The sequence below is a fragment of the Prunus persica genome, chromosome G3 (genome assembly GCF_000346465.2).
Source record: "Prunus persica cultivar Lovell chromosome G3, Prunus_persica_NCBIv2, whole genome shotgun sequence".
Classification (NCBI taxonomy): Eukaryota; Viridiplantae; Streptophyta; class Magnoliopsida; order Rosales; family Rosaceae; genus Prunus; species Prunus persica.
In genome coordinates this window covers 1,448,426-1,472,204 of record NC_034011.1, presented here as the reverse complement: position 1 = coordinate 1,472,204, position 23,779 = coordinate 1,448,426, and the positions used below count along the sequence as shown (strand labels likewise).

At 36.8% G+C, this 23,779-nt stretch overlaps 4 protein-coding genes across 5 annotated transcripts; 1 reads left to right on the top strand and 3 right to left on the bottom strand.

Annotated features, from left to right (window-relative positions):
• On the top strand, window positions 3,772–8,182 carry LOC18782445 (KH domain-containing protein HEN4). Its single transcript, XM_007214883.2, has 7 exons — window positions 3,772–4,370; window positions 5,402–5,836; window positions 6,006–6,257; window positions 6,573–6,959; window positions 7,090–7,166; window positions 7,654–7,765; window positions 7,862–8,182. Exons 1-7 carry the CDS (start codon window positions 3,915–3,917, stop codon window positions 8,003–8,005), a joined length of 1,863 nt encoding a protein of 620 aa, XP_007214945.1. The 5' UTR covers window positions 3,772–3,914; the 3' UTR covers window positions 8,006–8,182.
• On the bottom strand, window positions 8,418–9,510 carry LOC109948212 (pathogenesis-related genes transcriptional activator PTI6-like). Its single transcript, XM_020560507.1, has one exon. It carries the CDS (start codon window positions 9,079–9,081, stop codon window positions 8,512–8,514), a length of 570 nt encoding a protein of 189 aa, XP_020416096.1. The 5' UTR covers window positions 9,082–9,510; the 3' UTR covers window positions 8,418–8,511.
• On the bottom strand, window positions 10,162–15,369 carry LOC18781755 (GATA transcription factor 24). Of its 2 annotated transcripts, XM_020558723.1 has the most exons (8): window positions 15,093–15,369; window positions 14,330–14,732; window positions 13,338–13,424; window positions 13,127–13,260; window positions 12,414–12,545; window positions 11,118–11,223; window positions 10,717–10,782; window positions 10,162–10,579 (listed from the first exon to the last, which is right to left on the bottom strand). In XM_020558723.1, the coding sequence occupies exons 2-8, from the start codon at window positions 14,630–14,632 to the stop codon at window positions 10,574–10,576; spliced, it is 834 nt and encodes a 277-aa protein (XP_020414312.1). In that variant the 5' UTR covers window positions 14,633–14,732; window positions 15,093–15,369; the 3' UTR covers window positions 10,162–10,573. The 2 variants fall into 2 exon arrangements, with proteins under 2 accessions (XP_020414312.1, XP_020414311.1); XM_020558722.1 differs by having other exon boundaries at window positions 10,162–10,782.
• On the bottom strand, window positions 16,266–23,078 carry LOC18784439 (mannosyl-oligosaccharide 1,2-alpha-mannosidase MNS1). The gene is made up of 13 exons (XM_007214971.2): window positions 23,035–23,078; window positions 22,432–22,617; window positions 21,107–21,219; window positions 20,217–20,282; window positions 19,891–20,062; window positions 19,602–19,691; window positions 19,235–19,359; window positions 19,052–19,117; window positions 18,591–18,699; window positions 18,413–18,511; window positions 17,524–17,604; window positions 17,273–17,443; window positions 16,266–16,933 (listed from the first exon to the last, which is right to left on the bottom strand). The coding sequence occupies exons 2-13, from the start codon at window positions 22,486–22,488 to the stop codon at window positions 16,697–16,699; spliced, it is 1,386 nt and encodes a 461-aa protein (XP_007215033.2). The 5' UTR covers window positions 22,489–22,617; window positions 23,035–23,078; the 3' UTR covers window positions 16,266–16,696.

The window sequence follows — 23,779 nt, the reverse complement described above, 5'->3', positions numbered from 1 at the left end:
CTACCAACTATGGCGCGAAGTGAGCCCCAACGACAACTAATTCTCTACCAGAAGTTGGAGCGGCATTTCAGAGAATCAACACCTGGCACTACTTTCTTTTTTTTCTGTCGAAACACGTGGCACTACTTGACTACGTCACCATCATTCAAATCCTAACCTCCAAAACACCTTGCAAAATTTGGAAGTTCTTGAGTTTCCAAATATACCCCTCGGCTTCTTCTGCGTTGTTCCCAATTTTAAAGTATAACTTTTTATTTATTTATTTATATATAATGTTTTGAGTATTCAGAAATATTTAAAATTTTACAAGGTTTAAAAATGTTAAAATTACTAATTGAAGTCTTTTACTTAAAAAATAAAATATATTGTGCTTTGTCTAGCACATTAAAACATATTTATTTGATGGTTTCTTTTTCCCCAATTTACTTATACGATGAATTTTTTATTTTTGAGTAAGTAAATCTTGACTTTTGGCTTAGAACAGTCAAAATGTTCGAAGTTTCGCCTTGAATAAGAATATAAATACTCAATGTCGGTGGAGTTACAGACATCAAATCAAACCACAATGACATATTTGGAGTTATAATTGAATAACATGTAATATAATTTGTGTCTTCTTTTTTTTTTTTTTGTCGAGGAGCTATAATTTGTCTTGTATTCCCATTATAGCATGATTTGATCGAGATTAATTCTCTTAGGTACAAAGGACGCATAAGGTTGTAAACGTATATCTTATCGTTAAAAGAATTATTAAAAAAATAATTACAAAATAAAATAAAAAGATAATAAAATTGGAAGAAAAAAAATTAGAGTGACGAAGGCATATTAAGAGCGGCTTCATTGCCTTCGTTGCTTTAAAGAAAGCTCCTCAAACCCACCATACGGTAACTGACGACGTGGCAAAATCTGAGCGGACAGCTACTTTACCATTCTAATTTCAACCACGCAAATGAATCAACCACAACTGATCCACCACAAGAAAATTTTCTCTTAAAAAACAAAAATAATAATAATAATTTGAATGGGGCACAGGCCCAGCGGATGAGTGACGCGTGTGAGTTATAGCTGGCGGTTGATACAAAACCACGCAGTAGAAGCGGTGGTTGAGCACAAGTTTGGCGTGATTGGAATGATTTACTTATGGGTGGGCCAGGAAAATTGTCCCTGAATTGGAGCTTTCTTTCTCCTTTTTGAATTCGGGCCATAAATCATTCAAGTCTTTTGTGTGCACAAAATCTATGGTGCAAAAAGCATTGCGGGAAAGCTTTCTTTGAGAGAAAAGAATCATTCTTCTTTGTGAAATCTAATACTAGGTCAAGAATGGTTGTGTGTTGGTTGAAGAGAATGGAGCAATGAGAGCCACAAGATGTATATTTGTTGGTGAATTCTAAAATAAATAGGGTGTATCTTTCTTTAAAAAATAAGTTACTCAATACGTGTGATTTGAATGTCATGCTATAATATATATTGGAAATTGAGATGTGCTTCGTGTGCACATGAGTTATTGATTACAGTGGGCCTTACAAGGTATGACTCAACAATTGATAAATGCTCATACACACGTAGACGATTATCATTAACATTCTTCGTTGAGAAATATAACAAGAGAAATCATACTTAATATCCACCACTGTAATAGGATTAATTCAAAACTTATCAACCTATCACCATCTCTCAAGTGCAAATCTAACAGAAGTCCATTGAATATACCATTATTCCCTCATACCAACCTAGCCCCCAAATCAACCATGAAATTAAGACATACGCACAATTCCCTCGCCAAAGAGCTATACCCACATGTTGTGACCAAAATAAAGCCTAATTAAAGAGAAAAAAAAAGCATATTCTTCTTAAATTGCATCCCCTCAAGTTTTCCTTCATTCAAGAGATGGCTATTTCAATCGTGTTAGGCTTTTAGGAGGTGGACGAAGTTTCTTAACAACCACAATTAGAACCCTACTAGCTAATTTTATTTTTTTATTTTTGCACGCGAACAATGTGCAATATAGGAATGCAAAGTAATACAATGGCGATGTCTTGAGACAACATGACCATGTGGTTGGGTTTAAGGTCTAGGAGTTGAAACATTACCATGATGACACTGCTCCGTTTGATCACCCATGCCAAATATAGACATCTCTATTCTCTTTTCTCACATGCACATGTTGCAAGTTTCTCCATACATTTAACGCACGAGAGAGTTTTGGTGTGATCTTAATACCAACATGTGTGTTATAATTTTTATAGCACATGTTTTATTTATTAATACTATCATCTAACTTGTCGTCCATTCGTATTACAATACATGAATTAATAACTCTCTGTGACGATGTTACGGAACGGTTATACACAGGGCCGTCCCTGAGATTTTGAGGGCCTTGTGCGAACTTAAATTTGGACTTCACATAATCTAATACGAAATACTATAAATAAAAATTTGGCATAACTTAATGTCATAAACAATTTTTTTATAACTAAAAGTCATGAATAAATATGTAATGACAATCAGAAATCAAATTCATAAAAATTTAAATGTTTCTATTTGATAAAACTAAATGTTTGGTACAAAAATAAGCTCATTGTGCCCCTACAAGGTCCTTTGCTGCCTCCAATAAGGAATTTGTGTTTAATAGGAAAAAAAATTAGCAATCACAAATTAAAGAGTAGTTGCACACAAATTCATGAAATTTGAATTTGACTATTTGATTTTGAGTGTTCTTTATGAATATAGGAATTAGGGTTTTCTCTTTTTGGTGTTGAAATTCCTGAAATTGAAAGAATAACTAAAATTGTCAAAGGATTGAAAAAAGAACCAAAGAGAGATTGATGAATGATGATGATTACTTACCAGAAAATCAGAGTTTAAAAGAAAAGAAGAAGCCATGAAGTTTTTTTTGTTTTGTTTTGAATGAAAAAAGTACTTTTCTTAGATGAGAATTTTTTTTTTTAATTTTAAAAAAGAATGATCGGAGTAGAAAGTGTTTGGGGGATATATATATATATATATATATATATATATATATATACTCCTCCTATGGTTAGCTTCGATGTTTCCTTTTATTTCAAGGGTTTTTGGTTTATTAATTCTATAAAGTTTTTAGTTATAATGCAAAAATAATATAAAAACAGCATATAGACCGACTTCAGCAAGAATCAACTTTGGCACTACGTTAAATGGAGAAGTGCTGGAGCCAACTCCACCAAACACGCCCTTGTGCAAATGTCTAGCACGCTATACTATATATACAATTCCTATAATATTAATATATATAATATAAAGAAATTTTTTTTTTCAGGGGGCCCTGTGCGGTGGCACCACTTGCGCTACCCCAGGGCTGCCCCTGGTTATACATATAAATTGCCCCCAGCATATTAAGTATAAAAACAACGTTTTCATGTGTTGCACCCAATAATTTAGCTACATTGACGATATCTAAATATAAAACGTGCTATTTTCTAACAAGGTATTAGACCGTACCGAACGTGTGTATTTCTTGCTTTGAATTTGACATTTTCTATTAGCCTTTTTTTCCCTTTCACCCAAATGTTTTTTTTGAAAAGAATTGCATCTTCGATCTGCTTTTCAAAATTTATTATCATATCTAAGCCATCGAAATTGGTTTAAACGCACAAATATCACAAAAAGAAACAAACTCATAACCTACCTCAATATCAACAAACTGAGATGACATATGGGGGATTGGTGGACTTAGAAAAAATTTGCATTTTTTTTGTTTTGGTCCAAAAGAGAGAGATTGGATTTGAAGAACAAAGCCCACATATGATATTTGCTTCTGGGATGAGTCTATCCAAACCCAAAGATTTACTCAGAACACCCCACTTTTTTTAGAAAGAGACACTTGTATCCATCCACTGTGTGCTCACTAGAGAATAGAGAGTAGCTTCGATCATCAATGGAAGGCGCCCTCTTCCGCCTGCTCCTGCCATCCTCCAAAACCAACGCCCTCATCCCCAAACTGGGCCCCACCCCCGGCTCCAAGGTCCGCATCGAACACCCGACCCATGGCAGTGACGAGTGCGTTATCTTCATCTTCGCCGACCCAAATGCCCAATCCCCCAATAACACAACCCAAACCCTAGACAAGCCTGAAGGGTCCCCCGCCCAGCAGGCCCTGGTTAGGGTTTTCAGGAGAGCTGTGGTGGATGAGGCCGGTGAAGCAGAGAAGGGCAATAATGGCGGAGGTTTGGTGTGTTGTAGGCTGTTGGCGGCGACTAGTCAAGTTGGGTGTGTGCTTGGGAGAGGGGGCAAGATTGTGGAGAAGATTAGGCATGAGAGTGGGGCTCACGTTAGGGTTTTGCCCAGAGACCAGATTCCGCCGTGTGCATCTCCTGGAGATGAGTTGATTCAGGTAATGAATTCTTTTTTTTATTTATATTTTTTCTAGTTGCATTGCATGGAGATTGTAAAATGTGGATACTTTGTAATTGTTCTGCTGTTTCTGTAAGCTTGTTCCCTTTTTTGTGTGTTCTGAGTGCTTTGTTTTGGTGATCGATGTGCAATTGTCGAGATTTTATGGTTATTTATTTGTTGCTTTTACTACGATTCTATTGAATGATGTAAGTGATAACTTTGTGTGATTTCTTAAATGGTATAACAGTTATGAGGAACTGCATTAACACTGGAAAAACTTATGTAGAGCGCTCATACCACGTCATTGTGCTAATGTGGTATGACAAACCACTCAAACAACGTCGTGTGTTAAAACTGAAAAGAATGCATAAACTTAGGAACAAAATATCAAATCTTATTAGTTTATGATCTTATAAGAAGAAATGACTTTCTTTCAACAATTAGCATAATGACGTGCCATGATAGTCCCACCGAAGTTTTTCTCAACAAAATAAAGTGCTAGATATTCGTGGGTTACCTAAACCATGTGACCACGCATATTTTGTGTTGGTGTGACATGTTGTTTCCTGAATTGCTTTGTGCGACAAGCAAGTGCAGTGAGTTCTGTATTTCATTATTTATATGCTAAGTTTGTAAAATTTGATTGATTGATGGATTGATTGATTGATTTTCTTTCTTTTGCTAAGTATATGTTTCATAAATGTCAGTGAGTGCACTTCACTGCTTGCTAAAACATTTGCACACAGGCAAATGAAGAAGACCACATGATGATTTTTTTGGTAAAACTAGGCAGACATGAATTTCAATTACCTTCTCTTTTTCTGTTTTGTTCAAGTGAAAGATGATAGGGACCCAAGAGAAAAAGATTCAACAGTAGATAAAAAGGGTAAATAAAGACAAAATAGGACGATGCTTGCTAACACAAAAAAGGAAAGCATGCTGCACCTATGTGGGGTGCAAATAACATGTTTTGTTTTTGTTGTGCTAATGTATTTCTTAGGGCTATATTTGTGTGGGTTTGATATGCAGATAACAGGAGACTTTCAAGCTGTGAAGAAAGCACTACTGTCTGTTTCAGGGTGTCTTCAGGATAACCCTAAGGTAGATGCAGCTAACTCTGGTGCTACCAAAATTTCAGGGGGATTGATTCATGGAACTGGTATGCCTGCGCAAGTTGACCCTATTCCTCATCGGGGTTTTGTGTCTGGCTTTAATGCTGCAGATTATCACTCGAGGAATTACTCTTCTACTCCTGGGCCTGAAAATGTTGGAAGCGGTCACAGGATGCTTATGGAAGAAGAGGTGGTATTCAAGTTGTTATGCCAAGTTGATAAGGTTGGTAGTCTGATAGGGAAGGGTGGCTCCATTATCCGGATTTTGCAAAGTGAAACTGGTGCATCAATCAAGATAGCTGATTGTGCACCTGATTCAGATGAGCGGGTTGTTATCATATCTGCACAAGAGGTACTAGAGCTCAACTGTGTGTGCCTTTACATTTTATTAGTACTTACTGGAAACATTAATTTTCTTTATATTAGGCTTTATACATGTTTGGTTACTCACGCTATAAAGTTAAAATAAAACAAAACAAAACAAAAGGATGTTCAAGCTTGATGTCGGAAGTTCATTGCAGAATCCAGAGCAAAAATATTCCCCAGCACAGGAAGCCGTTATTCGTGTACATCATCGAATTGCGGAGATTGGATTTGAACCTGGAGCTGCAGTAGTGGCTAGGCTTCTTGTACATCCACAGCATATAGGTTGTTTATTGGGTAAAGGAGGTTTCATTATTACTGAAATGAGAAGAGCTACTGGTGCTAGTATACGGATTTTTCCAAAGGAACAAGTTCAGAAGGGTGGCTTCCACAATGATGAAGTTGTACAGGTAATATTATAATACTGCACATGCCTGCTGTATGTCATGTGGCTTAATCTTCAATTATATAATTAAGTATGATGTGGCCATACTGGATAAAGAAAGTTGCTGTTAGCCTTACATGGACATTGGGTTGATTTATGGGATTGGATGCATGTTTTGGTTCCTAAGTATAACTAGTAACACAGTTATTTGTTTGATCTAAAATATATAAATATCATTCCTCCCTATTTTTCTGTTGGTCCACGGGTTCTTTTTCTGGACTTGAGTATCCTATTCTTGCTAAATACATTATCAGGATATTCACTTGGTGCTTTATGGCAGGTTATTGGTGGCTTGCAGTCTGTACAGGATGCGCTCTTTCATATAACAAGTAGGATTCGGGAGAGCATATTCCCAATGAAACCTCCTTATGCTAATTTCAGTGGCCCACCCTACATGTCTCCATTTCCCGAGATGCCTCCACCCTCCTTTAGACCAAGGCATAACCCAGCCTCCCCCGGTCCCTATCCTTCACCTGGTAGATTCCATCATGGAATTGATCATTCTGCCTTTCCATCCCAACCTTCCGATCATCAGCCTTCATTTTCACATAGTATGGATCACAATGGCCCATCTCACATGGACCGAGTTCCCTATTCTTTTGGCAATGAGCGACCAGGACATGGTCCAACATATGAGAGTCCTTCTCCAAGAGCATGGACTCCCCAGGTTGGTGCCTTATACTTTTAAAAAACCGTAGACTTTTATATTTTGATCTATCATGGGGAGAATAACCTATCACTGTCAATTTCTAATATTTTTGTTAAACCTCTTTTTCCGGTCTGTTGGATGCTTCTAGGGAGTAAGCTGTGGGACTCCTAGGGGAACTGCTGATGTTGGTTTGGGCATGGCTCCAAGAAATGGGTCTCTACGAAGGTAATATTTCGTATCCTCTGGAAATGACATTTGTTATATGCTATTGAACTCCCAAGTATTTATGATTAGATAGAGGTAAATTTTTTGTTACTTATTAAAGTGGCACCACATGTTGACACTTCTGGCCATGTTATTTATCTCGTGAATTCACCTATTATGGTTGTGGTAATTTGCTAAATTCAAACATGATTGTGATAAGTAATACTGTTTGGATAAACCTGAATGGGCGCATAATCTGATTAAAGTATTTAGTGAGCTTGAATATATCCTTGTTTCTCTCTATAATGTTAGGGAGTTGTTATTGACACTCCAAAAAAACTCATCCTTTAACTGTGCATTGTATAAACATAAGAGAAAATGCACTTAGACGAGTGCAGGATGAGTATTTTGGATTGTCAATAACAGTTCCCTAATTTTTAATCCATGCAAACAACTTCAATGCTGTTGCTGCCATTCTAACCTTTTTCTGCAAATTTTATTTGAGCAGCGGAAGTCAACCGCCTTACTTAAGCAGCACAACCGTTGAGATCATGATTCCTCAGACATTGATTTGTCACGTTTATGGAGAGAACAACAGTAATCTGAATCAGATCCGGCAGGTGGGTTTATCTGTCCTGTTATTAGTTCAATGGTTTTGCATTCAAAATTGGCAATGTGTTGATGGGGATCCTTTTTCATGGATATTTCATCCACAGATCTCAGGCGCAAATTTGGTTGTTCATGATTCAAAGTCTGGATCTTTGGAAACCCAAGTTGTAGTGTCCGGAACCCCAGATAAAATGCGTACTGCTCAGAGCCTCATTCAAGCTTTCATCCTTTGTGGGCAGACACAACTTTGACAATCTGTTAAATCTGTTTTAGTGGCACCCATTTGAATGAAGAATGGGAGTGTGTGGATATGAATTTTGTCCCTCAAAGAGAGTGTAAATGAATTCATCACATCAAAGCGTAAATTCTACATGCAATTCCATTGTAAATCCAAATTCCATTATTTAGTTTAGTTCAATTTTCCATCATTCTTGGTTTCTGTTGAGTCAAACAGTGCCCCCTCGCATTTCTATCTTCACCGTCCCTATCAGTTCGTTAAGTATGTTGACATGACACACGGATTACTCCATACATTTCCATTTCCATCATCTCTCTCTCAAAAAAATTGTTATAATTCGTTAAGTTTGTTAACATGGCATGGCGTGTGTGAACGTTTTTTTTACATGTGATGTGACACAAAATAATAATAAGAAGAGAAAAAAAAAAACTAATTAAGGCTTAACATTCAAGTTAAAAAACAAAAGAGCTTTTTTTTGTTTTTTATTTCCTAAGACAAGATACACAAAAAGATTTAAATTCAAAGCGAAACACAACCAGCAGCTCCTCCCTCTCCCCCAACCTCACTCACATGGCTCGAACCCACAGCGGGGACCACCTCATCAGCAACCGTCTCCTCCGCTATAACGGGGATGGTAAAGTTAGTGACGGCGTGAGGACCCTTCAGCTTCAGCGCTGCTCTGTCGTAGACAGCGGCAGCTTCCTCGGCAGTGTCGTAGGTTCCCAACCAGACCCGTTTTCTCTGAGTCGGGTCCCGAATCTCTGCGGCATATCGGCCCCAAGGCCGCTTCCGGACGCCTATGAACTTTTCCCGGCTGGTCGGGTCGGGTTCCGGCTGGTTGCGTCGCTTGGACAGCTTAGAATGACAGGAACAATTCGAAGGCGAGGAGAGCTCACGGCTGATCTTTCTGACATGCCGTTTGACTCCGGGTACAACACTGTCTTCGTCGCTGGAGGAGTCGGTGGCGTCGGCGTCTGCGAGAATGATCCGAACAAGCCGCTTTGGTGGGAGCCGGGTCGGGTTTGGTGGTAGGTTTTGGTTTTGATGGATCATCTTGGGTTTGGTGAGGATGGTGGTGGTGGTGGTCATTTGCGCTGAAACTTGGGGTAAGGGAGAAGGAGTGCTTGCTCTGGAATTGAAGGCTGGGGAAATGAAATTGGGTTTCTGTTGATGTGAGGAGCGAACGTCTGAGAAGGGAAGGCAAAAATCATACAGAAAGCAGTGAGTTGGAGTGAGTGAGTGAGTGAGTGAGTGAGTGACGGTGAGGGAGAAAGGTTTAATTTTAGAATCTGGAGGTTGGATATTCCCTTTTTAATAAGAAAGAGGGGGAAAAGAAAGAGGAGAAAGAGATGTGTGCGGTCCACTGTTTTTGCTTACGTCTGAGTTGGCGCTACGTGGACCCGCACATGCCACATCGGCAAGCAAAGGTCGAATGTAACTGATTGTTTTGACTCTTTAACGGAGCAAGTTGATTCGACCCAAAAAAAAAAAAACGAAGCAAGTTGACAGAAATGTACAAAGTGACCCTCTAAAGATGAGTTTTTATAGGGTAAAGTAAGACTTGATTCATGCCGCATCGGTAAACGTAACTGATTCTTTGACTCCTTGACGAAGCAAGTTGACAGAAATGGAAAAAGTGAGACATGAAGACAATAAGATGGTTCGTAGGAGTGATTATGGATACGTCGGAATCATTTTTAGATATATATATTTTTATTTATTATTTTAAGTGATTTTTAGTGATTATGAGAAGAAATATCACCATATGCTTTCCTATAAAATTACTTAAAACCATTTAAAGTGATTTTTAACCTATCTAGAATCACTTCTAAACGAGCTTTAAATGAGATAAAACGAGTTTCAGAGTGTAAAGTAAGATTTGATCCATAATTTTGGTGACACAATACTAATTAAGCCTTTATTTGATCAAACAGTAGTATAAAATAAATTAGGTTTTAAATCAACAATTAATATACCGAAGAAAGAAACCAGGTCTTCAAAACCCAGAATTTATTCTTCCATTTTTTGTCTTCGATAAAAATGTCATCATTATCAAGTGTGGAGTAAGAGTTTTAAACAAATGGCAGCAGGTAGTGTTAGCGACATAAACACAACAGTTTTAGAGAAACCTCGATGCTTCATAGTAGAGGAATAATATTGCTCTTGGAGTTGAGGAGCAAAAAGAGGAGGCTTTGTGTATATTCTATTGATTGGAGCTAGAAAGTGTTAGTAAATCCTCCCAACACAACCCTTTCACAACAGCTGTTTCACCATCAGATAGAAAGCTCAAGCTCAGTTTTACAGACATAACTACTTTGTTCAAGTAAAATGTCAAGGAGATAGAAGATGGAACCCGATGCCGAAATGTTTAGTTAATTCAAGTGCAGGAAAATCCTATTGGCATATTATGCAGTGCGGTGAGACCAAACTCAACTCGTCTAAAAGAGAGATAAAAGGAGCATTTCAAAATTACTTCTAATCATCTAAAGCTCCTCTATACAATGGCTGGCCCGAGCTAAAAGCTATAACGAAGACCACTACCGCTTCCCGTAATTCTAAAGACCTGGTCGGCCGCCAAATTTCAGTTCTGGAAAACAAACGGAAGTAGAAGAGAGGAAAAGAAGTCAAGAAATAGCAGAATAGAATACAATTCTATACTTCAAAATCTTCATAAGAATGAAGCATGCTTTATAAATCAGGTTTGATATCTTCGTTCTTGCTTACGGAAGGGTTTTGTCCTGCTTGGGGTGCTGCTGCTGCTGCTGCCTTGGAGAGGTCCCTCAGAGTACCCTATGGTTCACAGAGTGCAAAGAAAAAAAAATAAAAATAAAGCAGTGGAAATTTCAATGAAATTACTGAACAGAAAGACACGCTGTTTTCGTAACAGATATTTCCTTGTAAGACCACCTTAGAGATTAATCCAAACGAAAACTGAGTATTGACCCTAAAGGCAACTGCAAATGCAGTGAATGCAATTGCATCTTAATAATCATATTCACAATGGTATTTAAGACAGACTTCCATTTACCATGATAGAAATGTACAATATGCAATATGGTACCAAGCACAATCATTATACAAACCACCAGAACTAAATAGTGAAGAAACATGCCACTTGTATTTACCTTGTTTGCCCACATAAGTCCACATGCATTGCAAAGGGTTCTTGGTCCATCAGGTCCACGTCGCATCATTGGTGTACACTTCTCATTGATGCCACAGTGTCGACAGCTGGCAATAAATCCACAGTACATAGCAATAATAAGATTACAAAAATGAGTTCAAAGAGAAAGATCCTACTGCTATCAAACTTTTTATCAAACTATCGTCGGAGAGGAGGGATTCGAACTTGAGACCTTGGGCGTAGGGGTAAATGCTCTTTTCAATGTATGCTCATGGAAAGCAATAAAACTAGGGTCTCAGTTCAAGGTGCTCACACGTGTAAAATTTGACGAAGAGAAGCCGAGAAAATATAACCCTACTTGCACAAGTATCACACCACAATTATTCTACTCTCAAAGATTATATGTCATATTTTATGGGAAACTTAAAATTTCATTTAATGAAAGAAGAAAACGTAAGTCAGGTTAAAAGGAAAAAAAGGAAAAAAAGGAAAAAACCTTTGATTTCTTAGATAATCAAGGCTAGATATCTGATTCTATCCTAGACAGAATCCACCTCCTCCGCACCCTATCATCAAAATTCTTTTCATTTCTTTCAAAGCAACCAGTCCAAATAAAAGCCAAAGCTAAACATTGCCAAAGCGTAATAGCCTTTTCTGCCCCAAAACCCAAAATATCCTTGGCCATCAGAGATGAGATAGCATATCATGAGCAGAGCAGTGTACTTCAGCAGGTCACCACAAGCTCAATTTCTTACAGCTATATCCTTTCCAAATTTAAACCTAGTATAAAATTACAACCTTCAAATGCATTAATTACAAAAATATGCTTGTTCCTCTACAATATCTTCTATACAGCTGAATTACCTTGTTATTCCACATTAATGTATTGTCCTATTTCATGACTCATTCAATTTAAATGAAGTCCATTGACTCCATTCAATTTGCATATTCTTTACATTTAACAGTACAATTGAACAAGTCTTCAATAGTGGTGCTTCATCAACAACCACCGGACAACTTCACTAACCACATGACAGTTCTGTATACTTGTTTTGGTTTCTCATAGTTCAGGGTTTTAATAAAGCTATATGCATTTCTAAAAATATATAAGAGCTACTGGATCGACTTCTTTGCTTTCCTTAAAATCTATAAATATCTTTCTTCCAAGCCTGCCTTGTCCAAATTGTTCCTACATCCATGAAGGTCTACTTAATAATTTGTTATAAATTTTTAATTTCTTATGTAAAATTCACAGATTGCAGACATTAAGAAGTTTGAATAAAACATGTTAACTTACACAGCCTCTTGATGTTGCGATCCATTACCATCCTGACTCCAGCTCTCGTTTGAGCCCGAACTTGTGACGGCTGATGCAGAATCATCATTATTGGGTTTAGAAGATGTGAATTGACCTTTCTTTCGTTGCATCCTACAGCAGTAATCATGAACGTCACTCAAATTTGTCAAAGGCTAATAAAGCATCATAATTCATTTATTAATGACAGCTATTTAGAATGAGGAAATCCCTCAAAGTGAAACAAGGCAACAGCAGAAGGGAAAAAGCATATCTAACACAAGGTTGAAAATGTCGATGTTGGTGGAAATCTCGGTTGATTCTGATTGACAGAAGTATCAATGTTGAATTAACTTTAGAACATTGAATCATAAAGTAAATCAATTAATAACATCCCCAGCAGTGAGAAAAGTACCTTATTACCTATATTCTGCCTAAAGTGAAGTCAGATTCAGCCAATGGAATTAGTGTACATAAGCAACATCCCTAGCAAGCTTCCCTAGAAATGAATAAAGCTATATGCTAGCATGCTATAGCTACTGGTTCATGAACTACTTACTATTTGAAACTATATATCATTGGAACAATTTATTGGTTTTCCATCACTAATCTTAGATTGAAGTCATAAAATACAACAAAGAACAAGTATTCCTGCAAAAATTGAACTAGTTTACCTCATAATTCATTGGTTATTATGACAAATGCAGATGCCATACCTAAGTGCTACCTCTTTTCGAACAGTATAACGAATCTTCTTGTCAAAATTTCGTTCTTTCCGTTTTTCACGGAATCTAATTAGTGAAGCCAATCTTTGAGGGACACTCAACCGTTGTGGAGTACTAGTAAGGCCCTGGTTGAATTCTTTGTTAGCAAGATACTAGAATACAAATAACTGTTAAGAAATCACTTGAGACCAAGTTCAGATACCTGATTATTATGCTGCGTGGTTACTGGGACAGCAGGCATACTTGGAGGTACTTCACGGCCCCCCAATAGTAACAACACAGCTTGAACCTGAGGAAGGTAATTCAAATAAATCAGAAGGCTTTCTCTTTATTAAGCTACTAAGAAGACAAAATAGCCACAAGTAAACAAATTATAGATTTCAAAGTACCAAAAGAACATTCGAAAGACTGCAGTTTTCCATATGCACACTTTTGAAACATGTGCCAGAAAGTAACAAGCATGGCAGTCTTTTACTACTTTTACTTTCTGTAATGTGTACAGATATAACTCAATCTAAGTTTAGGATCCAACGTAATTGTTTACATATCTACATGCTCCCCAGTTTTATATAGAACGCTAGTAACACTCCATTTATTATGTATGGCCATGTCCGCCAATAGGCTCCCATTTTACCATTTTTCACTCATTTGTGTTTACAGTTATATTTACAAATCTACATGGTCCACAATATTATCTAGAACTCTAGGAACACTCCATTTACTATGCAAGCGGCCAAGAATAGTTCTCCCATCTTACCATTATCCATATTTATATTACATTCCAAATTCTCTAAGGTCTGTATAAGTCTTCGATGCCAAAAATTCAGTATGCAGATGCATTTTCAATATTACTTAAGTAACTAGAAAAACTACACTTCCCAGATCAGTTTTCTTGTAAAAATCAAACATTTTCGCCAGTCATGTGAAACATCATGTTCATAAGAATTCTATTAGACAATCAAAAGACATTCATAGAATGTACAATAAACCAAATACTTGAAGCAATTCATCTCGAGCACAACCATTATCAATCAAAGCTTAAACAAACACTGCAACAAGCGCATAATGTGTTAATAAAACACGCCAATAGAGCTAATTCCAGTAACAAGCCACACAAGCATAAATCAAATATCCCATGTAGACAAAACAATAACAACTGGCAGTATAAAACTTCAGGATAATCAATCAAATCACCTTCTCAGGTGACACAGAATCGAACACGAAAACCTGACCCTGAAACGACAATGTGAGCTGGTCCCCATTTTCGGGGCCATGGTCCATCATCCCATCACGCGTATCAGAAAGATTCATGGGGTCAGATGGGACATCGGCTTGGACAAGTTCAGCTCCACCATTTCCATTTTCATGATCATCAGCCACCCCATCTACATTGCTTATTTGGTCCAACCCGTGATGATGCTCATGATCTTGCATGTATTGCAAATGCAGATTATCATTCATATGCATGGGTTCATCGCTGCCACAGATGTCATCCATTGCGCACTACTCAATTTGTATCACACTATTCCAAGATCACTACTCTTTTGTACAAACTTGTGTAAATTTACTGCTTTTCACCTTCATGTCAATGCTAAAGCTATCAATTCAAAGATCAAATGGTTCAGTGCTCTGTTTGGTTGCCAGGAAAATGCAGGGAAACAAAATTATAATAAAAATTACAGAGAACTGTGCTAATACACGCAAATGATGTATTTAGCTCATGGTAGTATTACTGTGTTTGATTGCCTGGAAAATGCAGGAAAATTAAGAAAAAATAATAGGAAGTCTTGACAGAATTGTACGAAATGGAGTGGCATGTATAAGTGAGAGTGATTTGCTTAGTTGAAGTTAGTAATTGAACATTTCCATAATTTTCCTCCCGTTTCTGGGCAAGCAAACAGAAATTTCAATGCGAAATGGAGAAAAAAAAAAGGAAATTTTACATCATCGGAATTACCATTCGAGGGTAAGATAATTCAGAACTGGGATAGCGATATCTGAGAATGGAATAATTAATTCCGATTCCGGTTTGTGATTCCAAACGATGTACAGCAGAAAAAACAGAACACGAGAAACTTGAAAATTCGGGTAGAGAAGAAGAACGAAGATGTGTGGCCGTTGGATTGAAGTGAGCGCCTTTTATGATCAACGGTGGGATCGTGCGGAGGCCTTCTGTTGTCAGGTATTTCGAGAATTGAAGATTTGTCCTCAATTTGATTTAGGGTTTCTTAAAGAAATAGCATGTTTATATAGCATTAGAATACTGGCTTCTCTTTTAAAATAATAATAATAATAATAAAAAACTGACTTGTGACTTTTTTCATAAAGGTAAGAATTTAATAAACTGACCTATTTTGGGATACGGCAAGGTCGAATACAAGACTTTGGATAACTAAATTTGTTTACCAAATAATGTGTTAGCAAATGTGTCAAATACCTTATTCTATCTTAATAAAACTGTAAAATGTCTTCGACCCTCGGATAACCAATATGTTCATCAAATGATGTGTTAGCTAATGTGTGAAATGGACGTTAAAGATTGGTTATATATTTCTAATCTCAGTCGTTGGATTGCATTCATTAGATGTGTTAGTAAATTTAATATGCAACATACATGTAATCCAACAGTCAAGATTAGAAATATGTAACTAATCATTAACATTAAAACACTGTAGAATGTTATTGACCTAGGATAACCAAATATGTTCATGAAATGATGTGTTAGCATATGTGTCAAATACCTTACTCGTCCAAATGACACTACGATTGTAGACGAAGGCTGGTTCAACTTCTAGAGCCGTGCATGTAGGGAGATTTAAAACCAAGTTCTATCTTCACCTCTCCTATGTCAACCAAAATCTCAACAGAACAACTGAAGCAAAGCCCATTTGGTGGATATATGATCCTAAGAACAATATGACTACCACACGATCCACCTGTTAACTATAAAAAAGGGAAGTTGTTCTTAGCACTCCAAAAATATGACGGAGAAATTGCATTCTGAGTACTAGATGACTTTATTTAACTATCAATAACAACTCCCTTTAAAAAAACTTGCAACTTCAGCAGCAAGAGAACCCATGCACAGAGAGAGGGAGAGGGAGAGAGAGAGAGAGAGAGAGAGCACTTATGGTCTGGAAATATTCAATAAGTAATTTCTGCCCATGAAGTCATTTATTCAAATGGGCTTACAAATCATAAGTGTCATTGACATGTCAAATAGAGGGGGGAAAAGAAAAAACAAAACATTCCTCCATGAAATTACAAAGGCTCATCCATTCCCAAATGGCTAAGAGGAAATATTCATTTTCCTACGGGAGAGAGGTGACGACTGACAAATAATCTGTATATCCTATGTTACAAATCCATCACTGTGAAAGAAGGGCACACATGTCTCACCATAGAATACAACTTCCACCAGCAGGTGAAATTTGTAAAGCCGCATAGTTTCCTCATACAAAAGCTGACATTAAATTTCAAGGACTAATGTATTTTTACTATTTGGCCCTTCATCTACTTGGACCCTAGAATTACAAAATAATGAACAGAAAATAAATCCTATTAATCTCGGCCCTCCTTCCTGCCACGCAATCTAATCTTTGGTCTATCATCCCCATTTGCTCTTCCAGAATTTGCTTCATCATGCCTTGCCACAATTCTTAGCGGGTGAGCTTCCGTGTTGAAAACCCATTCATCTAGTGAGATGACTGAGGAGGGTGAAAAAAGAAGATAGAGATATTTGAGAGTCTCCGCAAGAAAGAAGCTTTGCATCATATTGTCTTTGTCACCAGTGTTAACCTGATAACCACCAACAGCCCGCATAAATGAGAAACCATATGTTACCAGTAAAAAAACATAAAAATTATTCCACCGGCTCGAATCTTCAGTCTACTAAGGAGCAAGTATATTTGATTAGTTCAAATATTCATGAGATGAAAGCAATAATGGATACGATAAAATATTGCAGCCCCAAAAGATTATTGGTCAAAAGAAAAATGTTTTTCAGTTAACACCCAACCTCTAGAAAAAGCATCACCAACACGAGATTCAACCGTGAACAAAAGGTCATGGAATTTAAATGCATAAGAAAACTTGAATGGAGGCGCAATGGTAGTTATGAGTTTGAGAAGTGCATACATCTTTCAGTCCAACATATCCTGACTCTATGCGGGAGTTCTTTTCAAATGCTTGAAATATATTCCAGCCCCACTCTTGGTATGTCTTGTTGCCAGTCAAACGCCAGAGGTAAAAAAGTGATTCAATTGTCTCTGGTCTCAATATATTCCATGACGTACCCACACTCAAGTCCTGGAAATATCAAACATAGACACCATGTGAAAAAATATTAAGTACGTGGCATCGAATAAACAAAAATCAGGATAACTAACCTCGCCAGCACGAAAGAAATAGTTCTCTCCAGCTAATTTTGTTGGTGTAGACTGGTAGAAATTATAGCATGTCCAAGCAAGCTGAAAAATAGGCTTACAGTATCCAGTCAAACGCTAAAAGGGTACACTGTTTGGAAGCTGACTATTATTAAAAAAATTACGAGCTTTATTTGTACTTTTTTCTATCAGGAAACATGAACTTATAATAAATAAAAGAAAATTGAATTACAATAAAAGTCAGACAAGATGTCTATTTATGCTCTCAACCAACAACATCTAAAACAACACAGATTCACAATAGGCCCAACAATATTCACAACTCATGAAAATTCTCTCTACATAAAGAACCAATGAAATATAGCTTCTTTTGTCTTTTTCCCCTTTTTGGCTAGGCAAACTACCCACCAGAGATTCAACCCCCAAACTCATTCTTCACCCTTATTCTGCCCAACAGTATTCACACTAAAACAGTTATATAAGACTACCTAATTGCCTTCCAACTTCTACTTGAGCAATATAAGCCGTTTGAGTCACATTTAAACCTAAAAACATAAATTTCACAAGCTTTAATCTATCATATAAACCACCAAAAGGCCCTAACACAAACCAGTTCTTACTGTTCTATATCAGATTTAGTGCTGAAAAGTAACATCACAAGTTTCTACAATGTCCTGACATTTTTAGTATACACATGGTACTCTCTAGCACAAAATTGTGGGCATGGTTTGGATGCAACAGAATTGTGACAACTACAGTTGCTTCCACAAAACTTGTACATAGGAAAATTTGTGTGCCAAATCACACACACACAGAGCATCTCAGTTAATAGAGCCTGTCCAACTGACATGAAATATGGGTTCAAAAGAGGCCCTATATCTCAAAGTAATACCTCTTCTGCAAGTGACAAGAATTTCTTAGAGTCGTCAGGACCATAACCAGATGATCCTAAAGCCAGCATTCCTGGAGCAAAGCACGCTAGTTCGTCCATCTGCATTGGAAAATGCCACTCAAAATGAAACACGGTAATTTATTGACATAGCATTATGATGCTGCAAACGATACTTTACCTTATTTGTCAGAGTTCTCCCATTCTTCTCGCATATATATGTAAAAGATGATGGTGTTGTTTTCCGGATCAAGCTCAACAGACCGTTCATTGATTTCTCCCACATATCTCTGCTTCCAAAATTCCACAAAAGAATTTTGACATCAAGATACATTTAAAGAAGACCATGACCACATATCCACTTCAAAATAGAGTTCAGAAAAAGAAAAGGTAAAAAAAAAAAAAGGGACTACAGGACTTTTTGACCTTAAAGAACTACAAGATTTTGTAGCCTCAAAGAATACAGATTCTTCCTAGTACCAGAGCAAAAGTCACTTGATGCCCTTTATGATTTCTAACATTAAGTTCTACGACAAAATTGGTCTTTCAAGCAGACATGCTTCTCATAGCTCTTTAAACCAACCAGAATTTTGTTGTGGGAAAGTGACTATAACCATCTAAAGAAAATGACAACCGTCTTACCTATAAGGCTTTACAGCTGTAGTTCTATTCCCCTGTATCCAAACTTTGAGCAAATATTCATAGAAGCTGCAATGGATTGTTTCAAGTTGATTACACCATTGTTTTAAGCCAATCGCACCAGTATACCTTATGAAACCTGAAACTCAGAGAATTACGTAATTCATATCATAATTTTATGCTTACCTGTCACCCATAGCGCCAAAGGTTATAACGGAGTACGCTGACGTTCCTCTTTCAGGGTCAATATAAATAGGAAGCAAGCCATCATCAGGGAAAGTTTTGTTAAGCTGCACTATAACATTCTCAGCCTGGCAATCAACATTCAAGCAATTAGTTTAACATCACTAAAATAAAAAGTCACTGATCTATGCCTTTCTTATATAACCTAGACAGATATACAAGTTATGTTCTGAATATAGTTTACACACATACTATGAGCAACAAGTCATAATATACCAGGCATCATGAGTTAAATCAAACAAAATGTTCCTGTAAATGCGCTATTTGACCAGGGTAAAGAAAACACTAGTACACATGGTAGTAAATGTACCTTCTGCTGATATTTCGGGTCTCCTGTCCTCTCAGAAAGAGCAATAAACTCCACCTGCTCTGTGCCGGAATCTGCCAAGATACTTTCACCCTAAGAGCATGATGAATTCAAATATCAGAAATATTAATCAAATTCCAAAACACTACTTGTAATTGTTCAAAATGTTTCAGAAAAATTACAAAAGAGATCTGCACATGCAACAATATCAATAAGCATAAACACAACTTAGGGTAATGTGATATTATAACAAGAGACAATCTGAAAATTGTATTTTTTCTTCACCACTTACTCCAGTCCAAGAAGGATTGTGCGGTCTTCCATGTGCCAAGTTGATAATGTTGTAAGGGATTCCACTAGGTGAATCCCATGCAGGCAGCAATCTGTCTGCAATATCTCTAGCCTTATCAAGGAAAACTTTATCTTCTGAAAGATCATATGCACTGAGAAGGCCACCTACAACTCTGGGTTTTCAGAAAAAACGATAGACATGATACATCAGAAAAGCTGCTTTTGGAAACCAAAAAAGCATGAAAAATAAAGTGAAAGCCCAAACAGCCTGTTATAAAAGGGAGAAAATAATTAAAATCAACTATATATTAAACCTTATAATGCAACCTTATGGTTGTCTCAAAAACACTAGCCTCATAATCCTTGTTAAAATCCAAAGAGTTTGCAACCCACCTGCCACAGAAAAGATATTTAGTTAAAATCGAAAGAGTTTGCAACCCACCTGCCACAGAAAAGATATTAGTTATAAAACATTAGATGTAATGTGTAAAGTTGTAGAATGAGGTTGTGAGCAAAAAGAACAAAAAAAAAATAGATGGGAAAAATAAATGAATAAGTAAGAATCAATGGTTTAAAAAGCGCGCCTCGCCACGAGGCGCTGAGGAAACACATCAGAGCGCTCAACGCAGGGTGGAATTCCGTTTAGGTGTTATCCAGGCATGCTGAAGGCGCAAAAGAAAAGGTGATCTAAGATGGTTTACACAGTGCAATGAAAATCTGTCAAATCGCTGTGCAAAGATTAATTTTGGTTCAAGCTGAAGGAGATAAGTGACAAGAAGCTGAAACAACATTCATAGATATATACATAGGACTTGATAGTTAACATAAATATGGCCCGACATAGGAGCAATGAGACAATATAGCCCAGGTATCAATCCCCAAATAATTTGGACTTTGACATAATTAAGTGAGGGCACTGGACACACTATAACCATGTATAATTAGTAGCATGACTTCTTTTCTCTTATTTACTTGCTTTTAAGGTAAGCGCGTGAGTTTAACCCACAAAGAAAATGTGATCCATACGAAAAGACGAGGAGAATAGCTTATATTACAAACTAGGAATAAAAGAAAACTTCCAAGAAAAATTCTAGTAAAAATTAGAAAAGCGTTTAGAGCCTTTGGTGGTTAAAGAAGAGAGTAATGCAATAAGGGTTCAAATACCTATCCACAGAATATGCTACCACAGAAAATAAAAAATAGAAACTTCAACTCACTCTCTAGCTTTCTGGAACTGCTCGTGAAGACCCATTATATACAACGTATCAAGAGAGTCTACTATTGTTGCTCCAAGACCACCAAAGCCATTAACACCATTCTTTGATTGTGGCTGGTACATGGAAAACAATTTTTATGTTAGAAATTTGTACTAAACAGAACAACATCATCAATAACATATGGAAAGTAAAAAATAAAAAATAACTTGGTAAAGATATTAAGTTTGTGGTCATTACAAATAGAACTGTCAGTGCACCCAGGCAACTTTAATGCTCCTTGGATTGTTTATCAAGCACAGGAAAAGGAATGCAGTGTATCAGATTAGAGACATTAGCACCTACATTTATTTTGTTGAACAATATGTAAGACACATGCTGAGATTAATCAGGCAGATACAAAGTCTGTATACATATCATCTGCTTTTTAATGTGTAGGAAATTTTTAAATTTTACTGTTGATTTTTTTTTAAATTTACTGTTGATTTCTCTGACTAATTCTCCACTAGTGCATCATTTATCCTCCACAACACATCATAAGAGCTCCAGCTCTCCTATGCCCAACAGAATATTGATCAATGAGTCTCCACCATTAAGATCCATCGATAAAGTCAATTGAACCTAACATGTGGACTTCAACATTGTTCCAACAAAAATCCATCCCTTACGTCCTCCTGGACTCTTGCACTTTTATGTTCTTTGCCACTACTCTCCAACCTTTGGCCAAAGATTTTCTAAGGACAAATAATTCTTCACAACACTAAATGAGTCTAAAAATTTGGAAGTAGCGAGTGATACTAAAATTTTACTGCTGCTTAAGAGCTTACATAACGTTTGAATACCATACAATATATAGGACCCGATACAAAAGGATCCTAGCACAATCTCTTTAAAGAGATGATAATAAATAGATCAGTACAGACAAATATTTTTTGCTTAAAAAGACCATAACTTAAGTATTAAAGGGAGTATGTACAGTGCCATCCACTAAATAATTTTGCTTATTACAGTCTAATTTCAGAAACCCAATATGTAATAACTTTTCTAATTAGTTACATACTGGCTGAAAGTTAGACCAATGCTTGAAAACCTTGCCAAAGTCAAACTTCGGCAAACTACCAATGATCAACTTAAGATACACCAGCTTGACCCCAAAAAAAAAAAAAAAAGGTACACCAGAAGGAAAATAAAACCTTGTAGGACTCATTTCAGCAAACAGCACAAAAGGAATACGTGGGTAAAAAAAGGCCATAATGCAGTGTACATGCTTTGAGATACAACTTCTAAAAATGAAATAGATAATGATATACTTGAAAGGTCCATTATACCTGAAGTTCATCTTGGCCCCATGCATACTTCTCATATGAACTCCATGCATGAATCATAGCTTCTTTCACTTTTTCTTGTCTTTGAATGTCAATCGGGTCATCTGGAACAACCTCTTTCTCACCATCCCTGCCCTTGAATATGTTCTTTTTAGTTGCATCACCTTGCACATTTTCCGAGTCTTCCACCTGCGTGTACAGTATACCATTAGTTGACACTTGACACATATCTACCCTTAAAAAATAGACAAAAAGAATGCTGCAGGGCATTCCAAAATATATATGTTCATCTCTAGGCATAAATATTTAATCAAATCAGGTTACATACAACATAATCTGTTCAGGTTCAAGGAATATTTGCAGCCCGATAAGGGGACCTTAAAGCTCTTTAATAAATTATAAATGTTTTATTTGAAAACATGTTTATAGTGGCTTTACACAGTCAGGTGGTGGGAACTGGCATAAAAACTATGAAATGTTAATTATGCCTGCAATGGCACTACCCCATCCCAAGTAAAAGGATGAAAATGAAGGCAATTAAAGACCACAGACGAGAAGTAGCTCAAGCTTAAAGATGAACCAAGGCATAAGTATTTAAACGCTTACCAAACTTTTCAAATGGTGCAATTGTTCATTTAACTTAGAAACTTCTTCCTGCAAGTCATGAACAAGATCATTAGATGCATGAAATTATAACAAATAAAAAAAGGTACAACTCTTACACCTCAGGTATGCAATAGAGTTCACTTTTCAATGCAAAAGGTTCGATAAAAACAGTCAAATAAAAGATGGATGACTACAGATAACCAGGATCTCTTTTGGGGAATCTAGTTACTCCTAAATGGCATCCCATGAGAAATTTATTCACCATTTTTCCAATTCACAATAGCCCAGGGTTATACTTCAAATCTAAAACGCTTCCACCATCCATAACATTTGTGATGGTTTCCATTAGACAAAACTTAGTGCTCCTCCTCTCATAATTGTAACAATCAGCCTATCATTTGCTACATGCCCAATCAAACACTTGCTCTGAAATTTTAAATCCTATTAAAAGAAACGCACATCGAAGGCACCAAACATATAAATATATCTCGTGAGAGCACTTAGTAAACTTGAAACTCCCCTATAATGAGATCAACCATTTTTTTTCATCCAGGGTAAAAGATGCTAATATAAAGTTCAAATTTCACCTCCATTTGCGAGCATTTTTCAGCAATCACACAGACCATACACCTACCAAATCAAAATCACAAAAAGTAAAACACTCAAAGTGAGACCAACTCGTGCTCTCTGAGCCCCCCCCTGACGGTCCCAAACAATCAGAGTGACGCACACACACGCTATGACA